The sequence below is a fragment of the Balaenoptera physalus genome (genome assembly GCF_965194825.1).
Source record: "Balaenoptera physalus genome assembly, chromosome: X".
Taxonomy (NCBI): domain Eukaryota; kingdom Metazoa; phylum Chordata; class Mammalia; order Artiodactyla; family Balaenopteridae; genus Balaenoptera; species Balaenoptera physalus.
In genome coordinates, this window is record NC_138903.1 from 50,116,257 (window position 1) to 50,139,974 (window position 23,718).

Below are 23,718 nucleotides of genomic sequence, written 5' to 3' on the forward strand. Positions count from 1 at the left end.
TTCTTGTATACTCAGTAGACTCCTTCTCTGACTCAGGAATATACATTTTTGGGACCAGGCCAAGGATGTTATTCCTTTCCTGCAGATGAGGCTGAGGATCCTAGTTTTTCTGATTTGGCTTGGTTGCTGATTATAAAGCCTCTTCCCTCCTCCAATTTATAGGTGTGGTAGCATCTAGGGTCTAAACAGTGTGAAAAGTCCACGCACACATACACACACACACACCCCCCACACACATACACACCCCTAGTCAAGCTCTAATCATAAAGTTAGCAGCCTGAGGTACAACTAAACTCGTGGATGGTAGCAGGCCTGCTAGAGCTTGCCTAGGATGGTGCTCTTCCAAGAGAATTTCAAAGCCTGGTCACCTGCTCCTGGCCCACTGGCCATTCCTAAGGTGAATTTAGTCATGCCTCTGAATGTCTCAAGCAAGCAGTTTAGTTATTAATTTTTATAAGTTATTCATATATACAAGTATGGGAGTTATGGGAAACATGGAGGCATGTTCCCAATATCTGTGTCCAGAAAGGGACGCAATCTAAAGCTAGTAGATTTAAGAGCTGCCATTGCCAAGAATAATAGTTATCCTATCTTGAGTGCTTTCTTTGTGTGAGGTACTGTGCTTTGTAGGCTATAATCTCAGTGGGGGCAGATCCAGGTCTTGTGGGGCCTGAAGCTTATACAAGTTTGGGGATCCTCTTTAAGAAAAACACAGTTTGATCACTCTCAGTGTCTTGGAAAGGGGCCATTCAAATGAGGGACCTTGAAGCTCAAACTTCATTAATTTCACTGTAAAGCCACCTCTGCATCTTTTTAAATCTTTTAACAATTCTGAGAAGTACTAGCAGCATACCTTTAGAAGAAATAAGTGAGGAAACTGACTTTTAGAGAAGTGAGATCACTTGCCCAAGGTTGTACAGTTTGTAAGCTAAGTCATTGTTATTCTCCTACAATCTCTTTCCAGGCTTTCTCTTCTCAGCTAACTGGATTTCCTTCTCTAAAATATCCTTATCCTTTGCTGGTAGAACTTAGCACTGTCTTCTGGCATGTGTGAGGAACTTAACACTTGTTCAACATTAGCAGAGGGGCAAAAGGTCTCCTTCTAGCTGAGCTCACAGGGGGAATATTCCCTCTGGGGAACTGCAGAGAAAGAAGAAAGCGGGTGAGGAGGGCAATATTTTTCCTATTAGATCTGAGCTATGCGCTACTTTCAGCTACACTTTTGTTGTTCCGTTAACAACAGTGACTTAAGAATGCAGGCTTTTCTGTTTATATACAGCTTGACTTCCCCAGACCAACTCTACCCTGTTGGGCCCCTATCTCCCCTTGCTCTCTCCTCCCTTCTTCACTTCACCCTATTCTGCCCCACCTTCCTCTCAGCCCCAGCTCCCCAAGACTTCTCTTTTGTTGTTGTTCTACTGGGAGCAGGGAGGGTGGAGTCCTCTTACTGAGGCTTTTCTTCCCCTCCCTCTAGCCCTCAGACTGGGCTCCACCCTAGTAGTTTGTCAGCTGGCTTTCAAGAAAAGGAGGAGGAGAGGCAGGAGGATGAAGAGGAGGAAGAGGGAAAGGGAAAAACAGCGCTTCTTGGGCCTTGACACCTGGGGTATCTGCATATTTCTTAGCTGTTGTTCATTGGTTCCCTGCTTAATTTAACTCGTACATCCCTCATCTGACTCTGGTTATAAAGAGGAAAGCACAGGCTGCTACTTCAAGCAGGCAGTCTCCTGAAGCCTTCGGGTTTGATGGAAGGAGTTAAAGGTATTGCAGGTCGCTGTTTGGTTTATTTCTTAAGGAAGCTAATACAAAGGAGAGTCTGTGTTGCTTCCTGGAAGGAGAGGGAAACTGATCTCAATTTCTACTTCTCCATACGTGTTCCCCCATACCCTTTCCTGTGACTTACGTGGCCACTTGCTGATTATTGATGTGTCAAGAGGCAAAGAATATAAAGGAAAAGTCCTGCCTTTGCAATTAGCTCTGATATATAAAACATATATATATATTTATATATACTCAGTAAGTGTATATATGTATACACATATGGCTTAGAACAGTTTGGCACATAGTTAATGGTCAATAACTATTATTATTGTTAATAATAATACCTGGCACCCAGGTTACAGAGATGATAACATCTTGTGCCTAACTTCAGGGACTTTATAGTCTAGTATGGGCAAGCAATTATATCAACAAATATGTGCCCTGAGGTAGAGAAGGGCACAGAGGAAGCGATGGTTAGTTCTGCCTGAAAGAATTAAGTAAGGAGGGGAGATGATCTTGAATTAGTCCTTTCAAGGAGGTAGACAGAGAGCTTAGGCCATTTAAGAAAGAGAAAGAAAAATGAGCCAAAGCATAGAGGATGGCAATAACCTGGCATTCTCAGGGATTTGTAATACAGGTAAGACCCAGGAAATCAGCAAAAGCTCTGCTGCCTGAGAGGTAGACAGGGTCCAGATCACAGCAGATTAAAGGATGAGTCCCAGAGTGTTGTCTTGGATGTTGGGGTACATGGTGATGTCATTCAGGTGAACTACAGGAGGAATAACCAAGTTTGGGGTGGAATAAGAAAAGAAGAGACGATTAAAGACATTCTGGCAGCAATATCAAGCGAGTGGGCATATATGTGTTGGGAAGTACTGGGCTGTGAACCTCAGTTTTCTATTTTTAAAAGGGGGCTTGGGAATTCCCCGGCGGCCAAAAAAACAAGGAGGAGCTTGGAGAGTATAATAGCACCTATTCTCCAGGGTTGTTATCAGGAATAAATGAGAAATGATGAATGTAAAACACTTGGCCTAGTGATTTGCCCATATTAGGTGCTGAATACACAGTAGCTATTATTATTTCTCCTGTCTCTCTGCTCCCTCCCTCTCTCTGCTTTGTTTCTTCTCTTTCTTTCCTCCCCTTTAAAAGAACTGTGGTAGCAAAGAGGCACTGAAAAAGGCCTGTGGTTGCCTGTGACTTCCTGGCCTCCTATTAAATGGTTTAGAGAGGGACTTTCAAGCAAGGGCAAAGAAATCCTGGAAATGTGGCTCATTTGCTATGGATTCAGCTCTGCAGGGATCTTCCACAATGCCTGGAAGAGAGGCCATCTCAGGGGTTTGAGGACTCTATTCTTAGAGGTCTGGTATTTGGGAGACTAAAAAGAACCTTTCTGTATTCACAGTTCCTTCAACTCCTCCTTCTTCCCCTCCCACCCTTTCACCCTCACCTTCTTCCCTTATCTCTTGCTAGAAAATGCCCCCAGTTCCATTCTCCTTTGCTCTTAGTCTCCTCCCTGAGAAGATACTGTGACTTCGTTGTCCTTGCTAGTGTCACACTATTACCATGGAGAGCTAGGACTGTAAATATTTTTCAGTTGCCAGCTTTCTTGCTTTTCCCCTTCCCTATTCCTCCCTTCCTATACAGCCCCCACTCCCATTCCCACATCCCTTTCACCCTCCCTCAGCTTAACACGCAAATGGATAGGTGACCAAACGGTGTGCTTACAAGCCTCTTTGAGAATAAGGAACTGAAATTGATTGAGTTGTACCTGCTGCTTCTGGAGACTGCCACCAGGGGCAAGACCAGAGCTCTCCACCCTGGGCCCCGCCCCACCCCCTCCCTTCTCCCTCCTTGGTCTCAGCGCCCCCCTTCTCCACCTCCTTCCACTCTTCACTCTCCTCTAGTGGCCGCCTGTCCCTTTTAAGGAACTCCACCCTCAGGATAGTCACACCTCTTCTCTGAGTCTAGCCGGGCAGGAGGCAAGTCACCCCACCCACTCGGGTTGCCCAGCTAGCAGTGTCGGTACTGACCCTCATGAACATGAGGTCCCCAGTGGGGCAGCTAGGTGCACCCAAGAAACCTCACTCTAGAGTACCCGCACGAGTTCTTGACGTTTTTTGCTGAAACCCCTATCCTAGACTGGGGTGCCCCTATGTGTTTCCACCAATCGTAGGCATTTGCCCCTCCTTTCTTTTTAGGAAGGCTTTGGGGTGTGCAGCAGCAACAACGGCAGTAAAGGGATCCTCTTTTGGTCTATTCTCCTGGGTTCCTGTCTTGAAGGAGTCCTCCACTTCAACTTTGTATTCAAGTAGTGCTTTGGGGTTTGGGTTGGTTTTCTTAGCTCTTAGCCCCGACACTCTCCTCAAGGGTGTGTGGAGTTCAGAGGATGGGTGGAGAGTGGGTTTGGCCGGAACTGAATTGGTAGAGGTGAAAGGGGAACGGAGGATCCTCAACCTTGGCCACTTGGGCCCAGCGAACCCACTTTATTTTTAGCCGAGGAAAAGAGCTAAAAGAGCATTGCAGCAAGGGGAAGATTCTTTTTAGGAAGTCGGTTTTGCTGGCTCCCCAATTTGGGGTTGGATGCTTGAGAGCTTTGTTTCCCTTGTTTCGAGGGTGGCCCAGCCGGGTCTGAATCGACTCTGTCGGCTCTGGCCCTCCTCCTCATTTCCAGCCAGGAGAAAAAGAGGAGGTGGGGGGCCGAGAAAGAGAAGGCAAGAGCGAGCCGCCTGGCGCGCTGTCAGACAGGGGCGGGTGTGAGGGAAACAGCTGTCTTGCGATCAGGAGTATGAGCCTCTCAGAGGACCGCATGAGCTCCGGACACTTCAGGAGTCCCCAGCTAGTGACATGGGCGGTAAGTGACTCCGGAATTAGAACCCACCCATTCCCATCTCCTCCCTCTAGATTCTATCCCCCATCCCACCCCCACTCCTCACTTCTATAGGTTTTAGAAGAGGGAGTGCGGCGGGGGCGGTGGGGAGAGAAGGGTACAAACATTATATGGAATCAAATGAAACTCAAGGGAAAATGACTTTGCTAAAGGGCTGAGCAAAGAGGGGTTCGGAATGGGAGGAGTACTTTGGGGAGCCTCGTAGGAGAAATGAAGAGGGGCACGAATGGATGGGTTTGTTTAATTTAATCCACCCTGGTTTGGCGCTTTCATTTTTCCTTCAGGGGTAAGGTTTGTCTTTGACTTAACCCCACACAGCCAAAGTTGCTACCAGAGAGAACGGGATTCGGAAGGCCAACGTTCCAAGGTAACCCCCCTAAATAGTAGCAGATACCTAGATATGATTCTAAAAGGAAGGAGAAGAGCAGGGGGTTAAGGTTTGAGCCGAGGCTATTGAACGGCGAGGCCCTGAGGGCAGCCGCCGGGGAGGAGCTGCTTTGGGCGTGCCGGCTCTTTAAGGAGGGGCTGGGCATGGTTGGAGGAGAAAGCATAGGCCCTGCCCTGGCTCTTTAAAACGTGGCTAAGGCGGTTGGTTTGTCTGTGTAGGTGGAAGATTGGGCCGAATTGCTGGGATTGCTGCAGAGTATCGATTCGCAATGGTCACTTAGAAGAGCTGCCTTTTTGTGGGCTTTTTATGTTTAACTCTAAGAATTTGGGGAAAAATAAATCACAAAATAAATAAAACTTATTCTTTGGAAAAATAAATACAAACAGATGGTCAAGGGAACGATCCTTTATTTCCTTTTGTTCTGTCTACATTGTAAAGAAAGCGTTTATTAAGCAGCAGTCTGATGGCACTCAATGTGATAATAACTAGGCAAAGAGAATAATCTCCAAATTTGGCTTTGAAGCTGATGGAGACTATGATGGTTGGGGTAACAGGCAGATCTGCTTTGAAATCCTAATGCCACCACTTACTAGCCGTGTGACCCTGGGCATTGCTTTTCTCCACTAGAGAATGTGGATTAATAATCTTAAAGATATTTGGGTAGATTAAATACCTTAGTGTATGTGACAGAGGCTGCCACTCCATATATAACTGAGTTTCACTTCCTTTTCCTACTCAGTTTGAGACTCCTTCTCTGGAACACCACTGATAGAATTAGTGTTTTGCTGTCCTTAAAACACCTTCCAGGGAGTGAAAGGAGACCTTGGAATATTGAATTAGCTTGCCCAAAGTCTGAAGCTAGAACATAGGTTTTGCTTGCTACTGATTTAACATTATTCCCACTGGACTTTAGCACCTCTGGGAGAAAGGGCCACTAGCCTGCCTTTCCCCTCATTCTTTGGACAACTTAACTAGGATGATATAACCAACAGGACCTTTGGACAACAGAAACCAGTGACTGACAAATGACCTCATCCCATTCTTCAGATTTTTGGGGGGGACCCTTATATATGAAGGTTGTTAATTTTTGGTGACTGTTAGGAACACAGAGAATGGGCTGGGAACAGTGTCTTCAGGTTGGCTTGGAGGGCAGACAGGCAGAAAACATAGGAAGGGCAGAAATATAAACTCAAAAGTAAAAGTGATAGGTAAATCTAGTCCATCCTCAAGACCAGACTAGTTAATGGCTCTATTTTCAGAGCTCTGGGGAGCCATATGTACCTCTCATTAGGGCTTTCAGGATACATTGGAAAGAAAACTGGGGGAAAAAACGTGAACTAGATTACCACCACCATTTCTTCAACTCCCCCCAACCCCCATCATCCTAGTATATGCATTTCTGAAATGGGGCCCTTGTTGGTTCAGTTAATTGAATTCCAATAACCAAGTCACCAAGCCTAGTCTAGTCATCTTTCATCTCTCCGGATTGTGTGTATCTGGTGGTGAGGGAGATCAACCTTTTCTCATTCTGGCAGGGGCATTATTATTATGTGACACATTTATATATTCACCCTTGCCTTGAGTCAGTTCTATTTTATTGTCTCACTTACACTGATGAATAATAAGATTGCCTTTGGATATATAATTCATTTAGCAAATATGTGTTGGCATACTGTGTCAGGCACTGATAAAATTGTTAAAAACTCATTTTCTATTCCTCCATCTTAAATGACTTCTTTTTGCCCACCCCCCATTTAAACCTCAATCTTCCTTCAAGTCCTATTTTAGTCCTTAGCCCCCATATAAATCTTTCCTTATCTCCTCAGCTATTCCTTAGAAATTGTACATCACTGTCTGTTCTGCTCAGTGGATACTTATAAATGAACTGCTTTGTAATGTACTTGTTTTTATGATTTTTTCCTTAAAACAGTATTTATAATATTCCTCTCATTATTAATCCTAAATCAAATGCCATTTGTATGAAAATTTACCTGATCCTTGCATATAGAAATAAACTCTTTTGAGTTTCCGTATCACTTTACTCACATTATCTGGAACCTACACAACTCTCTTCCCTGTATTTTGGTCATTTCTGTACATATCTAAGCCCTTACCCCCTTTCTAGACAGAAAGGTGCTTGAGGATATTACTATGATTGTATCTTCAAAGTACTTACCCAATTAACTTTCCCATGTAAACACGGGGTACATATATTATAGATGATCTTCTAAAATTTAGCTCCAAAATGTCATGTTTTTGTCAGTGAAGGAAAACTTGATTGGGATGATTGACCTAGATGATCATCTAGTACAGTTGTCATCTCATTACTAAGTAGAGTGTGAATGAATAACATTGTCATATCAGGTTCATTAGTTTATCCAAAGATGATGTGAAACCTTGTTTGATGTACTTTCTGATTCTCATGTAATAATGTGTTCAATTCAGGTTGTATACCTGAAGTTAGGTTTTTGTTGTATTTATTGTCCCCAGCTCAGCTTTATCATCTAGCCTCAGTTTTCTCACATCTAAAATAATACAGTAATTTGTGATTATAAATAATGTAAGTAAAACATTGGACTCTGTACCTAACTTCTAATACATATTTCTTAAGTGGAGGGTCTCATCATTTTGTTACTTAGAGTAGTTTATTTTATTTAAAAGTTGTTTTTTTTTTGGAAAAAAGGAAGGTAATTCAGTGAGACAGGAAGCTGGATTTAAAAGTCTGTAACCAGCTTGGCGCTTTGTATAAAAAATTAAAGATATTTGTGTACTTAGACAAACTAGATGTAATGTGGACAAAGCAAACTCTGGAAGTATTAAACACTTTAAATTAAGGAGCTATAACCTAACTCTAGAGCCAAATTCAGGTATTTGATATCCAGGTATCAAATCATTAGCATTTTGATATTTTGTTGTAACCTCAAACTCATCATTTCTAAAATAGAATCCATCATTACCCCTAGACTCTTCCCCCACCTCTCATTCAAGACTTCTCCTTTTCATTTACCTGGTCCCACAATTTACCATCATCATAATCTTGGTGAAGTTATTTAAACTCTGAACTTGAGTTTTCTCATCTTTGCACTGAGGATAATAGTAGAAACTACCTCATAGGGTTGCAGTAAGGAATAAATGTGCTAATTGTGTAAAGCACTTAGAAGAATGCATGATAGTGTAGTAAGAAATGGAGAAACATAGTTGTTGTGGTTCCCATATTCCATGCTCAAAATGCTGGCATCAACTCTCTTCCTCAGTTTCCCTGTCTACTTGGTTGCCAAGGGCTATGTTTTTTTTTTTTCCTTTTGTATCTAGCATCAGTTCCTTTCTTTTTATTCTAACTACCACCACTTTAATTTAGTCCAGAGGTACAACCAATTAGCCTACAGACCAAATACAGCCTACGCATGTGTTTTGTTTCTCCTAAATTGATAAAACTTTCATTTAAAAATGAATTTTATATTAATAATGCATTATACATCCCTCAAAATTCAAAATATACAAAGTGATATACAATGAAGAGTCTCCCTCCTAGTCTTGTCCCCTAGTTGCCTCAGGCAACTAAAGTTATCTGTTTATTGGAAATTCTTCCACAGACATTTTATGTATATCAAACAAATGAGTATTTTTTCTCCCCCTTTCCTTTTATACACGGATAGGAACACACTCTGCATATTGTTCCACACCTTGCTTTGTCTACTTAAAAATATACTTTGAAGACCTTTCCATATCTGTATGTAAAGAAATATCTCATTCTCTTGTGTGACTGCATAGTTTCTCACTATATGGATGAGCCACAATTTATTTAAACAGTTTTCTATTGAATACCATTTAAGATATTTACAAACTTTTGCAGTGTTGTTTGTAATAACAATAAAAACTTTATAAGTATGTGTATTAGTCTGCTAGGGCTGCCATAACAAAACACTATATAGACTGGGTGGCTTAAACAACAGAAATTTATTTTCTTACAGTTCTGGAGGCTGGAAGTCAAAGATCAGGGTACCAGCATGATCAGGTTCTGGTGAGGGCCCTCTTCCTGTCTTTCAGATGGCTGCCTTCTCCCTGTGTGCTCATATGACCTCTTCTTTGTGCTACTGGAGAAAGAGAGTGAGCTCCCTGATGTCTCTTCTTATAAGGACACTAATCCCATTGGAGGAGGACCCTACCCTTACGACCTCATTTAACCTTAATTACTTCCATAAAAGCCTTATCTCCAAACACAGTCACACTGGGGGTTGAGAGTTCAACATATGAATTTGGGGAGGGACACAATTCAGTCTGTAGCAGTATGTCAATTTGCCCAGACCCACACTTTTAAAATATGGTTGATTGCCAACATTTAAAAAATCATACTTTGAAGGGTGTTGCCGACCTGCGCTTCAGAGGGGAAAGTTATTTCCACCTGGAGTATACCTAAATGTTAGATTGGCCTCTGATGGACAGAATTGTCAGTTTATTAATGAAGCATGGCTTGTTTTGAACAAGACAAGCTGGGTCAAGCATTTGAAGATGCTTTTGAAGTATTGAGGCAACATTCAACTGGTGATCTTCAGTACTCCTCAGATTACAAAAATTACCTGGCTTTCATCAACCACTGTTCTCACGTCAGAGGAAATTCCAACAGCTATGGTGTGCTGCCCACAGAGGAACAGGTCTGCAATTGGAGAACAGTAATAAACAGTGATACGGACCTCTATATTAATATTTTTGAAGGAAATATTCATCAGTTTCTGCAGAACATCCCTGAAAACCAGCTGATGCAACCTACTCTTCTCCAGCAAAAGGGAGGAAAAGGCAGGAAGAAGCTCCGACTGTTTGAATACCTTCATGAATCCCTGTGTAATCCCGAGATGGATCTTGTATTCAATGGATAGATCAAACCAAAGGCATCTTTCAGTTTGTATCAAAAAACAAAGAAAAACTTGCCCAACTTTGGGGAAAAAGAAAAGGCAACCGGGAGACCATGACTTACCAGAAAATGGCCAGAGCACTGAAGAATTATGGAAGAACTGGAGAAGTCATCAAAATCCAGAGAAAGTTAACTTACCAATTCAGTGAGGCCATTCTCCAAAGACTGTCTCCATCTTATTTCTTGGAAGAAGAGATCTACTCCCAGTATGTTCAACCTGATCAAGGATTCCTCAGTTTAAATAACTGGAATGCATATTAGAATTATACATACGCCACTTACCATGATCTAAGTCACCCTGATTGCTAAATATACTCTTTTTTTTGTAACATCTTTATTGGAGTATAATGGCTTTACAATGGTGTGTTAGTTTCTGCTTTATAACAAAGTGAATCAGTTATACATATACATATGTTCCCATATCTCTTCCCTCTTGCATCTCCCTTCCTCCCACCCTCCCCATCCCACCCCTCCAGGTGGTCACAAAGCACAGAGCTGATCTCCCTGTGCTATGCGGTTGCTTCCCACTAGCTATCTATTTTACGTTTTGTAGTGTATATATGTCCATGCCACTCTCTAACTTTGTCCCAGCTTACCCTTCCCCCTCCCCATATCCTCAAGTCCATTCTCTAGTAGGTCTGTGTCTTTATTCCCGTCTTGTCACTAGGTTCTTCATGACCGTTTTTTTTTTCCCTTAGATTCCATATATAAATATACTCTTATATATCAAAATTTTCTGGCATCAGAAATCCCTACAAGTTTTAGGATTTTTCTCTGAAAGCAAATACTGAAAAACAAAACAAAAAACCCAAACTTCATTATTGCTATCTTTTATGAAGTAGCATATAATCTATACTAACTTGGTGAAAAATTTTGCCAGTGAACAACTTTAAATGATCAAGTCCCATTTGAAAATATAGACTAAATGTCCTTCCTTTGACTATTGTCTATGTAATACTTCCTTCTAGATTAATAATGCTAGTGGAGATGCTTTGATTTACATATTGATTTAAACATTATTTTCCTGTCATACACTCAGACAAAAAAAAATCATTCTAACATGTATCCAACAGTTTTAGCAACAAAACAAAAAATGATTGCCTGTGATAGTGTTCCTGCTAAATTACATTCATGGCTTTAAAAATTTCAGTGACTAAAACTAGAACTACCATATGATCCAGCAATTCCACTCCTGGGTATACATCCAAAGAAAATGAAAACACTAATTTGAAAAGATATATGCACCCCAATGTTCACAGCTGCATTTTTTTTTTTTTTTTTGGCCACACTGCACAGCTTGCGGGATCTCAGTTCCCCAACCAGGGATTAAACCCAGGCCTCTGCAGTGAAAGCACAGAATCCTAACCACTAGACTACCAGGGAACTCCCATAGCATTATTTATAATAACCAAGATATGGAAGCAACCTAAGTGTCCACCAACAGATGAATAGATAAAGAAGATGTGGTATATATACACAATGGAGTACTACGCAGCCATAAAAAAAGAGTGAAATTTTGTCATTTGCAACAACATGGATGGACCTGGAGGGTATTATGCTTAGTGAAATAAGTCAGGGAGAGAAAGACAAATACTGTATGTTATCATTTATATGTGGAATCTAAAAATTGAAACAAATGAATATAACAAAATAGAAACAGACTTAAAGATATAGAGAACAAATTAGTTACCAGTGGGGAGAAGGAAGGAGAGAGGGGGCAAGATAGGGGTGGAGGATTAAAAGGTACAGACTACTATGTATAAAATAAATAAGATACACGGATGTAATGTACAGCACGGGGAATATAGCCAATATTTTATAATAGCTTTGAATAGAGTATAATCTAGAAAAATATTGAATCACTATGTAGTACACCTAAAACTAATATAATATTGTACATCTGAAACTAATATTGTAAATCAACTATATTTCTATAAAATAAATAAATAAAAAGTAAAAAGTAAAAATGTAAAAAAAATTAAAAATCATACTTTACTTAAAACTCTAGAATTCCAGCTTCTCTTAAATAATCAGAAGATACCAACCTGTATTCCCTCTTGTCAACAATTGCCTGGAGTTGGTGAACTGCTTCCTCCTTTCCCTTTTAGACAGGACATGTATTCTCAGTTCACCATATTTCCTATCTGGCCTAGGTGATTTTAACCTGCCTGACCCCTCTAGGTATTGAGTTTGTGACACCTATGTAACCTCTTACCACAATACACATAAAGTATTCCAATAGCTTCTAGTTCTACCTTGGTTCTTTTGCCTTCTCTATTCTGTAGACCACTGCCTGAATATGTTCTCTAAAACACATTTAAAAAATTATGCCACTTTCCTTTGCTCCACAATCATTTACTGGGTGCCTACAAAGTTCCAGACATTATGCTAGAATCTTGGGTTAGAGTAGTGAACAATTTAGATGGGACCCTTGCCTTCACAGAGTGTATAGTCTACTCTTCATCTCATCTGGATTTCCTTTCTGTCTCTTCTTGACCAATCTTAGTTCCTCAAGGCTGACCTCACCACAGAGCATTTCTTTGGAATTTTTTCTGACTATTCTACTTTCAGTTATCTCCTCTTGTAATTAGTGTTACAAGCTTCAAATCATAATTAAGCAATTTAGCATCTATTACCTTGTAATATTTGGTTGTTATTGTTTTATGCATAGTTATGTCTCACTACATAGACTTGGGAGCTCAGATCTCTACAGGGCCCAATAAAATGACAGAAGCATGTCCTGTATAAAGGGGGCAGCCATTTATCAACTCCAGGTAATTTTTCTCTTGTGCCAATGTAGATTCCATGTTGTAAGAGCTCTCAACTTTTTCAGAAAAGCAAGAAATGGATTTTTTAAAAAAAAATATTTATTTGGCTGTGTCGGGTTTTAGTTGTGGCATGCGGGATCTTTCGTTGCGGTGTGCAGGCTCTTCATTGCAGTGTGTGAGCTTCTCTCTAGTTGTGGCACACGGGCTCAGTAGTTGCAGCACGCAGGCTCCAGAGCGTGAGGGCTCAGTAGCTGTGGCATGCAGGCTCCCTAGTTGTGGTGCACGGACTCTAGAGCGTATGGGCTTAGTTGCCCGGAGGCATGTGGGATCTTAGTTCCCTGACCAGGGATCTTACCCATGTCCCCTGCATTGGAAGGTAGATTCTTAACCACTGGGCTACCAGGGAGGTCCCAAGAAATGGAGTTTTTTAAAAAAGAAATCTGCTTTTAAAGGAGAATGTAAAAAAAAAAGAAAAGAATATATATATATTAAAATATATATATATAATATATATATAACTGAATCAGTTTGCTGTACACCTGAAACTAACGCAACATTGTAAATCAACTATATTTCAATAAAAAATTAAAAATAAATAAATAAATAAATACAGGGGTGAGGGAAAATAAAAGATTATCAGCTAATTTGATTTTATTTTTTAACATCGCAGTGAGAACCAGGCCAGCATCTGCAGTGGACTGCCAATTTTCTCTGTCTGGCCTACACTGCAAAACTCCTGGAAGGTAGAGACCAGGTGGAAGCTTGGTACTATCTGCTCCCCCTCTCGTATATATATATATATATATATATATATATACAGTATTTACTACAGCGTTAGCTATTTAGTAAGTTATCTATAAAGACTTGGTTATCATCAGTAAGTTCCTCTTTAAGTCAACTGTAATCTCCAATAATAATATAGCAGTTCTGTTTTCCCCTAATACCTAACATGTGCCTTTGAAGGCAATTATCAGGGCAGACTTCCTTTCCCTTACTTCCTTTTTTCCAAATGTAACCATCCAAATTCCTTGACCTAGCTCCATTTTTTTTTATTTTTAAAAAATTTATCATTTATTTCTATAGAGTTTCTTTCATTCTTTTCTGCAATTCTCTTCCATTTCATTTCCCTTGAAATACAAACACAAACAAGGTAGAATATCCTCAGAAAGGTCTTCACAATGATGAACAGAGACTTAACTTTTATTTATTTGAGGCTGATTATTCCAGCTCTGTTGTCTCTTTCTGTGCTGTCAATGATTTAGCTGTTTCATCTTCAATTAGAATAAGAATGTGTGATGTGAATCTATTCATTTTCTTATTTTAAAAACTAGTTCTGATAAATATGTACAATATACCTCCTCCAGCTTTTTGTAGCGAGATCCTCGAATCAATATGGAGCCTTGAAAATAACAATAATGATTATTGTTATTGGTACCTTCATTTACATGACCTCTGTGGGTCCTATAAATTGAGATGGCCCAGGACTCTTATAGGACTTGGTGCTCTTGAGCCAGGTAGCTCAAGCAGTGAGTGGAGAGACCATTCAAAAGAGAAAGTCTCTGCCCTTAAGCACTGTACTAAGCATGGGCAAAGACCACTGTGTTGTACATTCTTTTTGGTTGCTGCAGTAGCACCATGTTCAATTTGTTGGAGGAGACTGTTGCATGAAACAATAGTATAAAGTAATGAAGTGGATTGCATGAGATTTTACATGATGGTGCAGAACAGTGAGCTTGTACTGCTGTGGCTATTTGTCCTTTTTCTAAACCAATGCCTCAGTGCCAAGCTGGAGCTCTGTATTCCTAGAGGTTTTGTCTGATGATTAACATCACAGTTAGTGGGAATCTTTTAATATTCTTTTCAGATGTTCAATAGTAGAGCAGACTGCTAATGTATAAAAAATCTCCAGCATTATTATTTTCAACATCATCAAACTATTTCAAAGTGCAGGATAGTAGCAATTACTTTAAGGGAGAAAAAGAATGTTGCTATCAGACATCATCCCTGGATTCAAATCCCAGTAATTTACCAGCTATGTGACCTTGGGATTACTTAATTTCTCTGAATCTGTGTTTCTTCATGTGCATAATCGAATCAACAGTAATACCTACCTCACAGAGATTGTGAAAATTAAATGTGTCCCTTTGGAAATGCCATAGGAATGAAATGATATCTGGGATTTGCCTAAAAGTAGCCATTGAGGTGGAGGAGTGAGTTGGGAGTGCAAATGAAACAAGATTTCCATGAGCTGAAAATCACTGAAACTGGGAATAGGTGGGAACAGATACATGGGATTCATCTTTACTTTTGTGCGCATTTGTGATCATACAAAATAAAAAGTTGTTTTTTTTTCATTGCTGTAGGAGTGAACTCAATTTTGCCTAATGGTTTGTGGAGAACTTAATTGTCTTTCTTTTTTTTTTTTTTTTTAAGAAATTCACGTTCTTTTATTTATTTATTTATTTATTTATGACTGTGTTGAGTCTTCGTTTCTGTGCGAGGGCTTTCTCTAGTTGCGGCAAGTGGGGACCACTCTTCATCGCGGTGCGCGGGCCTCTCACCATCGCGGCCTCTCTTGTTGCGGAGCACAGGCTCCAGACGCGCAGGCTCAGTAATTGTGGCTCACGGGCCCAGTTGCTCCGTGGCATGTGGGATCTTCCCAGACCAGGCTCGAACCCGTGTCCCCCGCATCGGCAGGCAGACTCTCAACCACTGTGCCACCAGGGAAGCCCTAATTGTCTTTCTTGATATCAGCTTCACAGATTAAGCAGAAACTTGGAAAACTATAGCTCTTTCATCTATGCCCTCTGTCGTATATCATAGAGTGTTATGGAAGAGACCTGAAAAGGGCTAAGTAGTTTACTCAAAATGACACTCCTAGATAACAGTGGACTAGAGCCCAGGTCTCCAGATCCTAGGTAAAAGATTTTCCCATTGTTCATGCTGCTTTCTTTAACTATAGCTAGCACTTTTAACATAAGTTCTATCAGTTTATTGCATGTAAAATTAGTTTCTTTAGAATAAGTTTACCTGTTTGATGGAGGACAAGGGAACTAGTTCTAGAAATCTGAGGTTAATTTATACAATACTTTTAAATCTGTTCTTTTATTTGATCCTCGCAATGATCCTGTGAGGTTCACAGTGATCTTGTGAGCAAGAATTCTTTCTACTTTCTGTATTAAGTGATGGGACTTATCCAAAGTTATTCAACAATTTGGTAATTAAACTAGAACTAAAACTCAGGCCTGGAGTTCATTGAACCTCAAATCCACTAGTTTTAGATATTTATAATAATTCCCTTTAGCTTTCATCTTTTCCAGAATCAAGAATCTTAATCTCTAGCACATTCCGGGGTGATTTTTCTTTCATGCATATTTGGGTTTCTCTGTGGAAAAGAAAATGGAGCTTAACATCAGCATCTGGGGGGAATGAAAGTGGCTGAAAGCACTGGAAGGCTTGCAGGTGATCCTTTAGAACATGAACTCATGTGAGAATGGAGATAAACATATCAAAGTTCATAAGATTAGGTATTGTTATTGTGAGTGGTTTGGATCCTTAAAATGTGACTGTATGTATTGTACATATTTTTATGTACTTTAGTTTTGGATTTTCTGACAAAAGTATTCCTAAAAACTTATATGGAGATTTCACATTTACACCTTATAAAGAATTTTTATATGTGTTATCACGATGGTCTTCATAACAACCCTCTGAGGGGTAAGGCCAAGCTGATGTATCTCTATTTTGCAGATGAGAAAACTGAGGCATGGAAAAGTCAAATGGCTTGCCCAAAGTCATACAGCTTTTTTCTGGTGTTTCTTATCACCTTATCTTTTTATTACCTCACGTTACTTCAAGCTTAGCTGGCTATTGTAATAATGATGCAATACTCAGTTTCTTTCTTTCACGTGGTATGTGCTGTCAGTCTTCACTTTTTTGTGGTAATATGTTCTTTCCTCTTAAATTCATGTTTTTTTTTTTAAACATTTCAGTTGCCCCTACTTTTTTAAATCTCGCTCAGGAAAGCTGAGAAAACAAGCTGCAGGCATTTCTTGTCTTGGAGCCACTTCTGAGTACCTGCTCTGGTGGTGGTTCCTATAATTTGGACTAAGTACCTCAGACACCCTCCAGATTTTGTGTATGTTGAGACTATTGAATAGAAAACTCATAGTGAGCTACCTGCTGAGATGCCACAAGTGGAGGTTCTTTGAGTTTGGGTTTTCCAGTCGTTCCTATGGTGATAGGTAAGACCCTGTTTGGAAGAAATGAGAGAAAACGGAGGATCTTGCAATCTCCTTTTATTAAGTTTTTTTTTTTTTCCTAGCAACCGTTTACCCCCCATTATGTAATCTTCAAGCAGAGGTTGGGAGATCTCACTGGCACCCAGGTCATGGAGCATTATAGCTTCATTATAGCTCTAGACTGCTGAAGTTCATATCTCAGTTCTGCCATTTACTAGCTGGGTGATTTGGGGATAAGCTACCTCATCTCCCTGTCTCAGTTTCCTCATTTTAAAAATGGGGAAATAATGTGCCCACTCCTAGAATTATGAGGATTAAATGAGCTAATATAAATATTTGTTCTTTTAGCAGCACTGTACCTAGCACATAGTAAGTACTCAGTGACTGTTGGTAATTATTGTTCTTTTATCACCATTCTATTGTTAATGTCATGCTCAGAGTAGCCTCAATCTTGAAGGTTTTCCCAGAGACCCATTGTAAAACTCTCTATTCCCCTGGAAGTTATATAATTAAACTGTCTGAAAATATATGTGTATCTAGTTGTCCTTTAGTTACCTTTTTCTAATATAAAAGACGTAAGAAATACTCTTTTAAAAATACCTATAATCTCAAAACCCTAAAACATTGATTTTCATTTTTCAAGCAGTTCCAGAATGTCTTATGGGTCAGAGGCTGAAAGTGAATGATTTCTCAAGATCTTCCAAAATAATTGACTTGTTGTCCTTAAACTTGTTTTTCTTTTAGCAAGCAGTTTTTTAGAAAGAAGATGCTCATCAGATTTGGGATATTAGAAAGTAGTTAGGGAGCACTGTAATTTGAGTTAGAGGATAAGAGTTCCGGTTCTGACTCCATCACTGCTAAACTATGTGACCTTGGTCCTCCAAATTCATTATCTGTAAAATGGGAATGATATATGAAAGCTGTCTATTTCCCTACTGTAAAGCTATGTAGATGCACATGAGGGATTATTATTTGTATTGTCAAAATGCTCTGTCCTGTTAAGTACTAGGTGCCTTCATAGGTCAGTGTCAGGATTCCCAAAGCTTTGCTTTCTTTTGTATTGATAGTTGTAGGCTCCAGTGACTCTGCTTTGCTTCCCTCCTTATAGGCTTAACTTCTCACTTCATCCCTAGGCACTTTTTTCCTCCTCAGTGCTGGCCAAAGAGTGGGATGTGTTCTTACTAGTCAGTCACCTGCTCTTGTCCCTTGGAGGCACTGTTCACTTTCATAAAACAAGCAGATCACTGTGGAAAACAGTGGGTAACAAAATAAACTTTGAACATGACAAAGGTAGTATAATCTTATGAAATTTCTATGGTCATGGTCCCTGTAGCATCGTTTGTGAGGTTCTACATATATGAGACGTTGACCTGCTGTGGATAGGGCTCAGTCCTCCTTGCTCTCGCCTCCTTTACTTACTCCTCCAGTACTCCCTTCCTTAGAAGAAGGACCAGAAAGTCCAGCTTCTAGACTTTTTTTGGTTTTTTTTGGCGATGCCACTCGGCATGTGGGATCTTAGTTCCCCAACCAGGGATTGAACCCCGTGGCCCCACCACCGCCACCGCCCTGCAATGGAAGCACGGAGGCTTAATCACTGGACTGCCAGGAAAGTCCAAGAAAGTCCAGCTTCTAGACACAAAGGCTTGAAGAGCCAATTCAAGCAGAATAATGGTTATTATCTCAAGTAGGTAACTTGCATTTCTGAAGCTCTCCTGCCTGTGTGATTCACATCTCAGTGGCCCAGGACATACCCTAACCCCCTTTGGGTATTTCCGGACCAATTATCTCACAGTTTCTGAGCAGCTGTCTAGTCTCAGACACTTAGAATAGCAACTCCAACTCTAGAGAAAAGCGAAAGGTTTATAAAGCCCTTAAAAAAAAAGACTGAGCTTTCTTTAACTGTTCTGTAAGTCCTAATTTCCTTCTGTTTTACATTTGTCTGGCAAAATATTAAAGTAAACTTTTTTTAATGTTAGCTTCATCTTCCTGATAGCTTTCCCTTTACTCATTTTTACCAACATTTAAAATGTTATCCTGGGTTATCTAATGGCTATTCCAATTGGCTGTTCTATGGAGAGTATGTTAACCAGAAATGGCTGAGACATTCCTAATTGTCAGCTATCCTCCTTGTGCCATTTGACTAAAATATTTGTGATATGGATGGGGCAAAAAGTATTTTTCAGACTCCTTGATTATTGCTATTAAATAACATTAATATTATTTTATATTATAATATTTTTGCCATTAAATAACCATTCTTATTCCCATGATCATTCATTCACCGGACAATAGCACATTGTATGGAGGAAGTACTCCTCTGCTAAAAGAAAGGGATACAGAGAAGAACAAGACGAAGTAACTATTGTGGGGCTCACCTTATGGTAAGGGAAACAGACAATGCCTTTGTGCCAGGTACTGTTTTAAACATTTGAACACATATTAAATTGATAAATCCTATGAGCTGATACTATTATTATTCCCATTTTATAGGTGAGGAAACAAAAGAAAACTTGCCCAAAGTCTTATTGTTAAGAAGTTGCAGAACCAGGATATGACCCTAGGCAATGTGATGTATGGACTAGAAGGGGAAGTGACTGGGAGATGAAGGTCTAGGTTTAAGAGAAATTTCTGAAGTAGAATTTATGCTGCTGATAACCAATTGGCTGGAGATGGAGAGAGAAGGGTCAAAGGTGACTGACTCTCAGTCACTGAGACTGAGAATGTGTTGATAGTGGTGCTAAACAATTTAGATTGTAAATATAGGAGGTGGAGAAGGTTTGTAAGCACGTTGAGTATAAACAACCTGTCTGATTCCTAGGAGCTATTCTTCTGGGCCAGAGAGAAAGAGAGATTCTGGCCATCAACAATAATAATTGTGGTGATGATAACAATAGCTAATTATATTGAAAACTTTTTATATGTCAAGAACTATTTTAAGTGAGTTTACATGTAATAATCCATAGAATCCTCACATTAACCCTATTAAATCAGTGTTATTTCCCCCACCTCTATGCAGGTAGAGAAACTGAGTTTCACAGGGGCTAAACATCTTGTCAAAGTCACTCTGCTTCCTCAACCCTGTTGTTTCATAATCCATAGGAATTGAGAAAGACCAGATAGGAGAGGGCTCTTGTAAGTTGTCTTGGCTAGAAATAACAAGGCTTAGTTGAACCCATGTCCTCTACATTGGAAGGTGGATTCTTAACCACTGAAGCACCACCAGGGAAGTCCCCTCCCCTCCTTCTTAAAATCAGAAAAGGCTGCCCTCTCTGGCATCTCATACTTCACAGTTAATTACACCTCAAACATCTCTCATACATAACCTCTCTAATTTTCTTTTATTCTTTCCCACTCTTGTCCAACTCCTGTACTTGAGAAAACACACTTCATTCTCCTTTTCTGTCATTCATCGAAAACTTTCAGAAATGTACTGAATGCCTACCATGTGACAGACACTATTCTAAGCCCTTGAAATACATCACTGAAAAAAATCAAAGATGAAAATCTCTGACTTCAAAGAGCTTACAGTCTAATGGAAATTAGAGCTTTCTGCATCTGACTTCTAGTGTGCTTATTCCTTACTATGCTTCTTCCTTCATTAACCCCAACCCCTACCCCTAAAGAGGCGTCATAGAAACCTTAGGACTCTGCAGAGAACAATTTAAAATCTTTTAATTTTAAGTGGAGGCTTAGAAAAAAAAATGCCTTGACAAAGATTATAGGATATAATTCCTAGGCATCTAACTCCCAGGTCAGTGCTCTCTGCTATATTTGCTGACTCTCCATGTCTGGTTGACCCAGATCTAAAACTGATAACAATGTGCCTAGTATAACCTCTGACACATAGTAATATGCACAAATATTTAGTGAATGATGGATGTATATGTGAGCAGTTCTACTCATATACTTAGATCGAAGAAAATAAATTGTGTTTTGAGATAAAATTGGAGATATTTTAGAGTGTCAGAATTCTCCAAACTCTTTGAAAGTGGCTCAGAGATTTTCCTCATAGTCTCAATAGAAGATTCATTGTGTGTTATTGCCTATCTAATTATCTAATTAGAACTGGTTTCCTCAATTCCTGACAGTTAATAAATAAAGGAATTATTTTACTTTTTAAAAATTTTTTTATGTTTTTTTTTTTTTAATTTTTTTTTAATTTTTTTTTTTACTTTTACTTTTTTGTGTGACTGTATTATAATTTGTATCCTTGCAGGTTGTTCATTTGCTGTGTTATAACTGCATTAGGTCTTAAAAAGGATATTGTGAAGTAACCTGTAAAATGAACATTTCTATGGGTAAATGTAGTTGATATCCAAAACAATTAACTGATTTATGGACTGTCTTTTGAAATGCAACCAAGTCATAAATGAGGAAACTAATTGTAATTGACTTGGAGACGCTTAGTGTGATCTGAAATCTGACCAATTAAGTCAAAAGCAAGCTATGAATTCATCTTTCTTACCCTATGTTTTCGTCTCTGATGAGATTAGAATGTAGATAAATCAAAGGAAATCTGGTTGAAGAGGTGCTGGTCGGTACTAATGATGGAAATTATTGTGATGGTGTAGGGCAGCTGAATGAAGCCACCAAGTGTTTACTTTCATAAGAAGAAAAAGTAAACACTTGGTGGTTTCATTCAACTGCTCTACTCCATCACAATCATTTCCTTAACTTGCGATTTCTGGTTTTCTTTAATTAACAGTAATCTTTTGATATTCCGACTACCTGCCCTTTGTTGCAAAACTCCTATATATCCTAGCTTCCCCCTCACCTCCTCAGAGCAGTTCCCTCAAGGTTACTTGAGATGCTGCCTCCTGGGCTTGAAGTCCTAAAATTTCCTACCAAATACAACATAACTCTCAACTTTTAGGTTGTGAGTATTTTTTTAGTTGACTATATATATATATATATATATATATATAGAGAGAGAGAGAGAGAGAGAGAGAGAGAGAGAGAGAGAACTGAATCATTGTGCTGTACACCTGAAACTATCATGACATTGTACATGAACTATACTTCAAATAAAAAAAAACTAAAAAACAGAAAATATAAACAAAAAAACAAAATAAAAAGAGGAAAAAGTATCTAAAAAGGAAATTAAAAATTGCTTATATTAACCCCACTTGGCTTGTATCTTTAAGAGAAGTAGGAAGATAAAATGCTTCTTTAGAGAGATTCGGCGCTGATGTGTAAGCAAATTCATTAGGGTAAATATCCACACAGGAGCATGGAACTCTTTAGAATGAGAACTAGGCCAGGAAGGGGAGGATTCTGGAAACTATGTAGCTATGATGATATTTCTGTGAAGGTAGTGCTAGTTGGAGAGGTTGGAAGAAACAGATTCACGTGCATACAGGATGTGAGGGGAGGAGGCAGCTAATATTGTTGGGGACCAGTCAGAGCTATCCTGGTGAGTAGAATATGTATATTAGAGTGTTGTCCAAATACTGACTTCTCAGTATCTAGTAAGTCCTGAAAAATAATGTTCATAGAATACAAACAGGAGTAACCAGGGGTAAATGGCATACTGTATGCATATAGTGGGTTAGATTTTATTTTTAAATTGTCTTTCCCTTGATTCTTTTCCAGATATGGATCAACTCATAAACAACTTGGAGGTCCAACTTAATTCAGAAGGTGGCTCAATGCATATATTCAAACAGGTCAGTTATCAAGAAAATGAGATACTAATATTGAGCCATAATAGTGTTGAGTATCTGGTAATTGTCATAGAGCTGAAACTCATTTTTCTTTCTAACAACATGTTGGGAGCTGAGAAGGGGTGAATGAAGGAAGGTTTCCAGGAGGTACCTGGATGCCTGGGTTTCTGGTTCAAATAAGGAGTAAATCTGGTGTAAAAGAAGCATAGCCTTTGGGATCAAGGCTATAGGGACAAGATTAGACACTTCATAGACAACAGCAGTCATTATCTAGCACTAGTCCATATTTTGGGCACTCTGAAGACTAAATGCAATGTCTTATTTAATCCTCACAATAACTGTTGGATAGTGTGTTAGTCAGGGATCTCCAGATAAACAGAACCACCAGAATGTGTATTTCTCAATTTCTCTCTATCTATAGATATACATAAAATATGTATCTATCTATATCTATCTACTCTATCTATATCTATCTGTCTATATATATAATTAATATATATATTATATATAAATATATATCTTTACATATAAAATAAAAATATATCTATATCTATAGATCTATCCAAATATATCTATATCTATCTACCTATCTACCTATCTATAGAGAAAGAATTTTTAAATATTTATTTTATTGAAGTATAGTTGATTTACAATGTTGTATTAATTTCTACTGTACAGCAAAGTGATTCAGTTATATATATACATTCTTTTTCATATTCTTTTCCATTATGGTTTATCACAGGATATTGAATATAGTTCCCTGTGCTATACGGTCTTTGTTGTTTATTCCTTCTATATATAATAGTTTCCATCTGCTAATCCCAAACTCCCAATCCATCCCTCCCCCACCCCCTCCCCCTTAGCAACCACAAGTCTGTTCTCTATGTCCCGGATATATGCCCAGGAGTGGGATTGCAGGATCATATGGCAACTCTATTTTTAGTTTTTTTGAGGAACCTCCCTATTGTTTTCCATAGTGGCTGCATCAGTTTACACTCCTACCAACAATGTAGGAGGGTTCCCTTTTCTCCACACCCCAGAGAGAGAAAGATTTTAAGAAATTGGCTCACATGATTATGGAATCCTAGTGTATCCAAAATCTGA

General features: G+C 39.2%; 1 protein-coding gene and 1 pseudogene across 7 annotated transcripts in view; both read left to right on the forward strand.

The window, feature by feature from the left end:
• The window catches only part of KLF8 (KLF transcription factor 8), a 349,664-nt gene that overhangs the window by 277,202 nt on the left and 48,744 nt on the right, over positions 1-23,718 (forward strand). For 2 of the 6 annotated variants that reach the window (XM_082444996.1, XM_082444998.1), the window contains one exon: positions 22,544-22,617. The exons of 2 other annotated variants lie outside the window; for them this stretch is intronic. In XM_082444996.1, the coding sequence (XP_082301122.1) occupies positions 22,544-22,617 (74 nt within the window). Of the gene's footprint in view, positions 1-4,550; positions 4,610-4,698; positions 5,013-22,543; positions 22,618-23,718 lie in introns of those variants that run through there. 2 more of the 6 variants (XM_082444997.1, XM_082444999.1) reach the window with 2 other exon arrangements.
• Positions 5,006-15,119, forward strand: LOC309651876 (transcription factor Spi-C pseudogene; annotated as a pseudogene). The gene has a single exon. The product of its transcript is annotated as a transcription factor Spi-C pseudogene (transcript).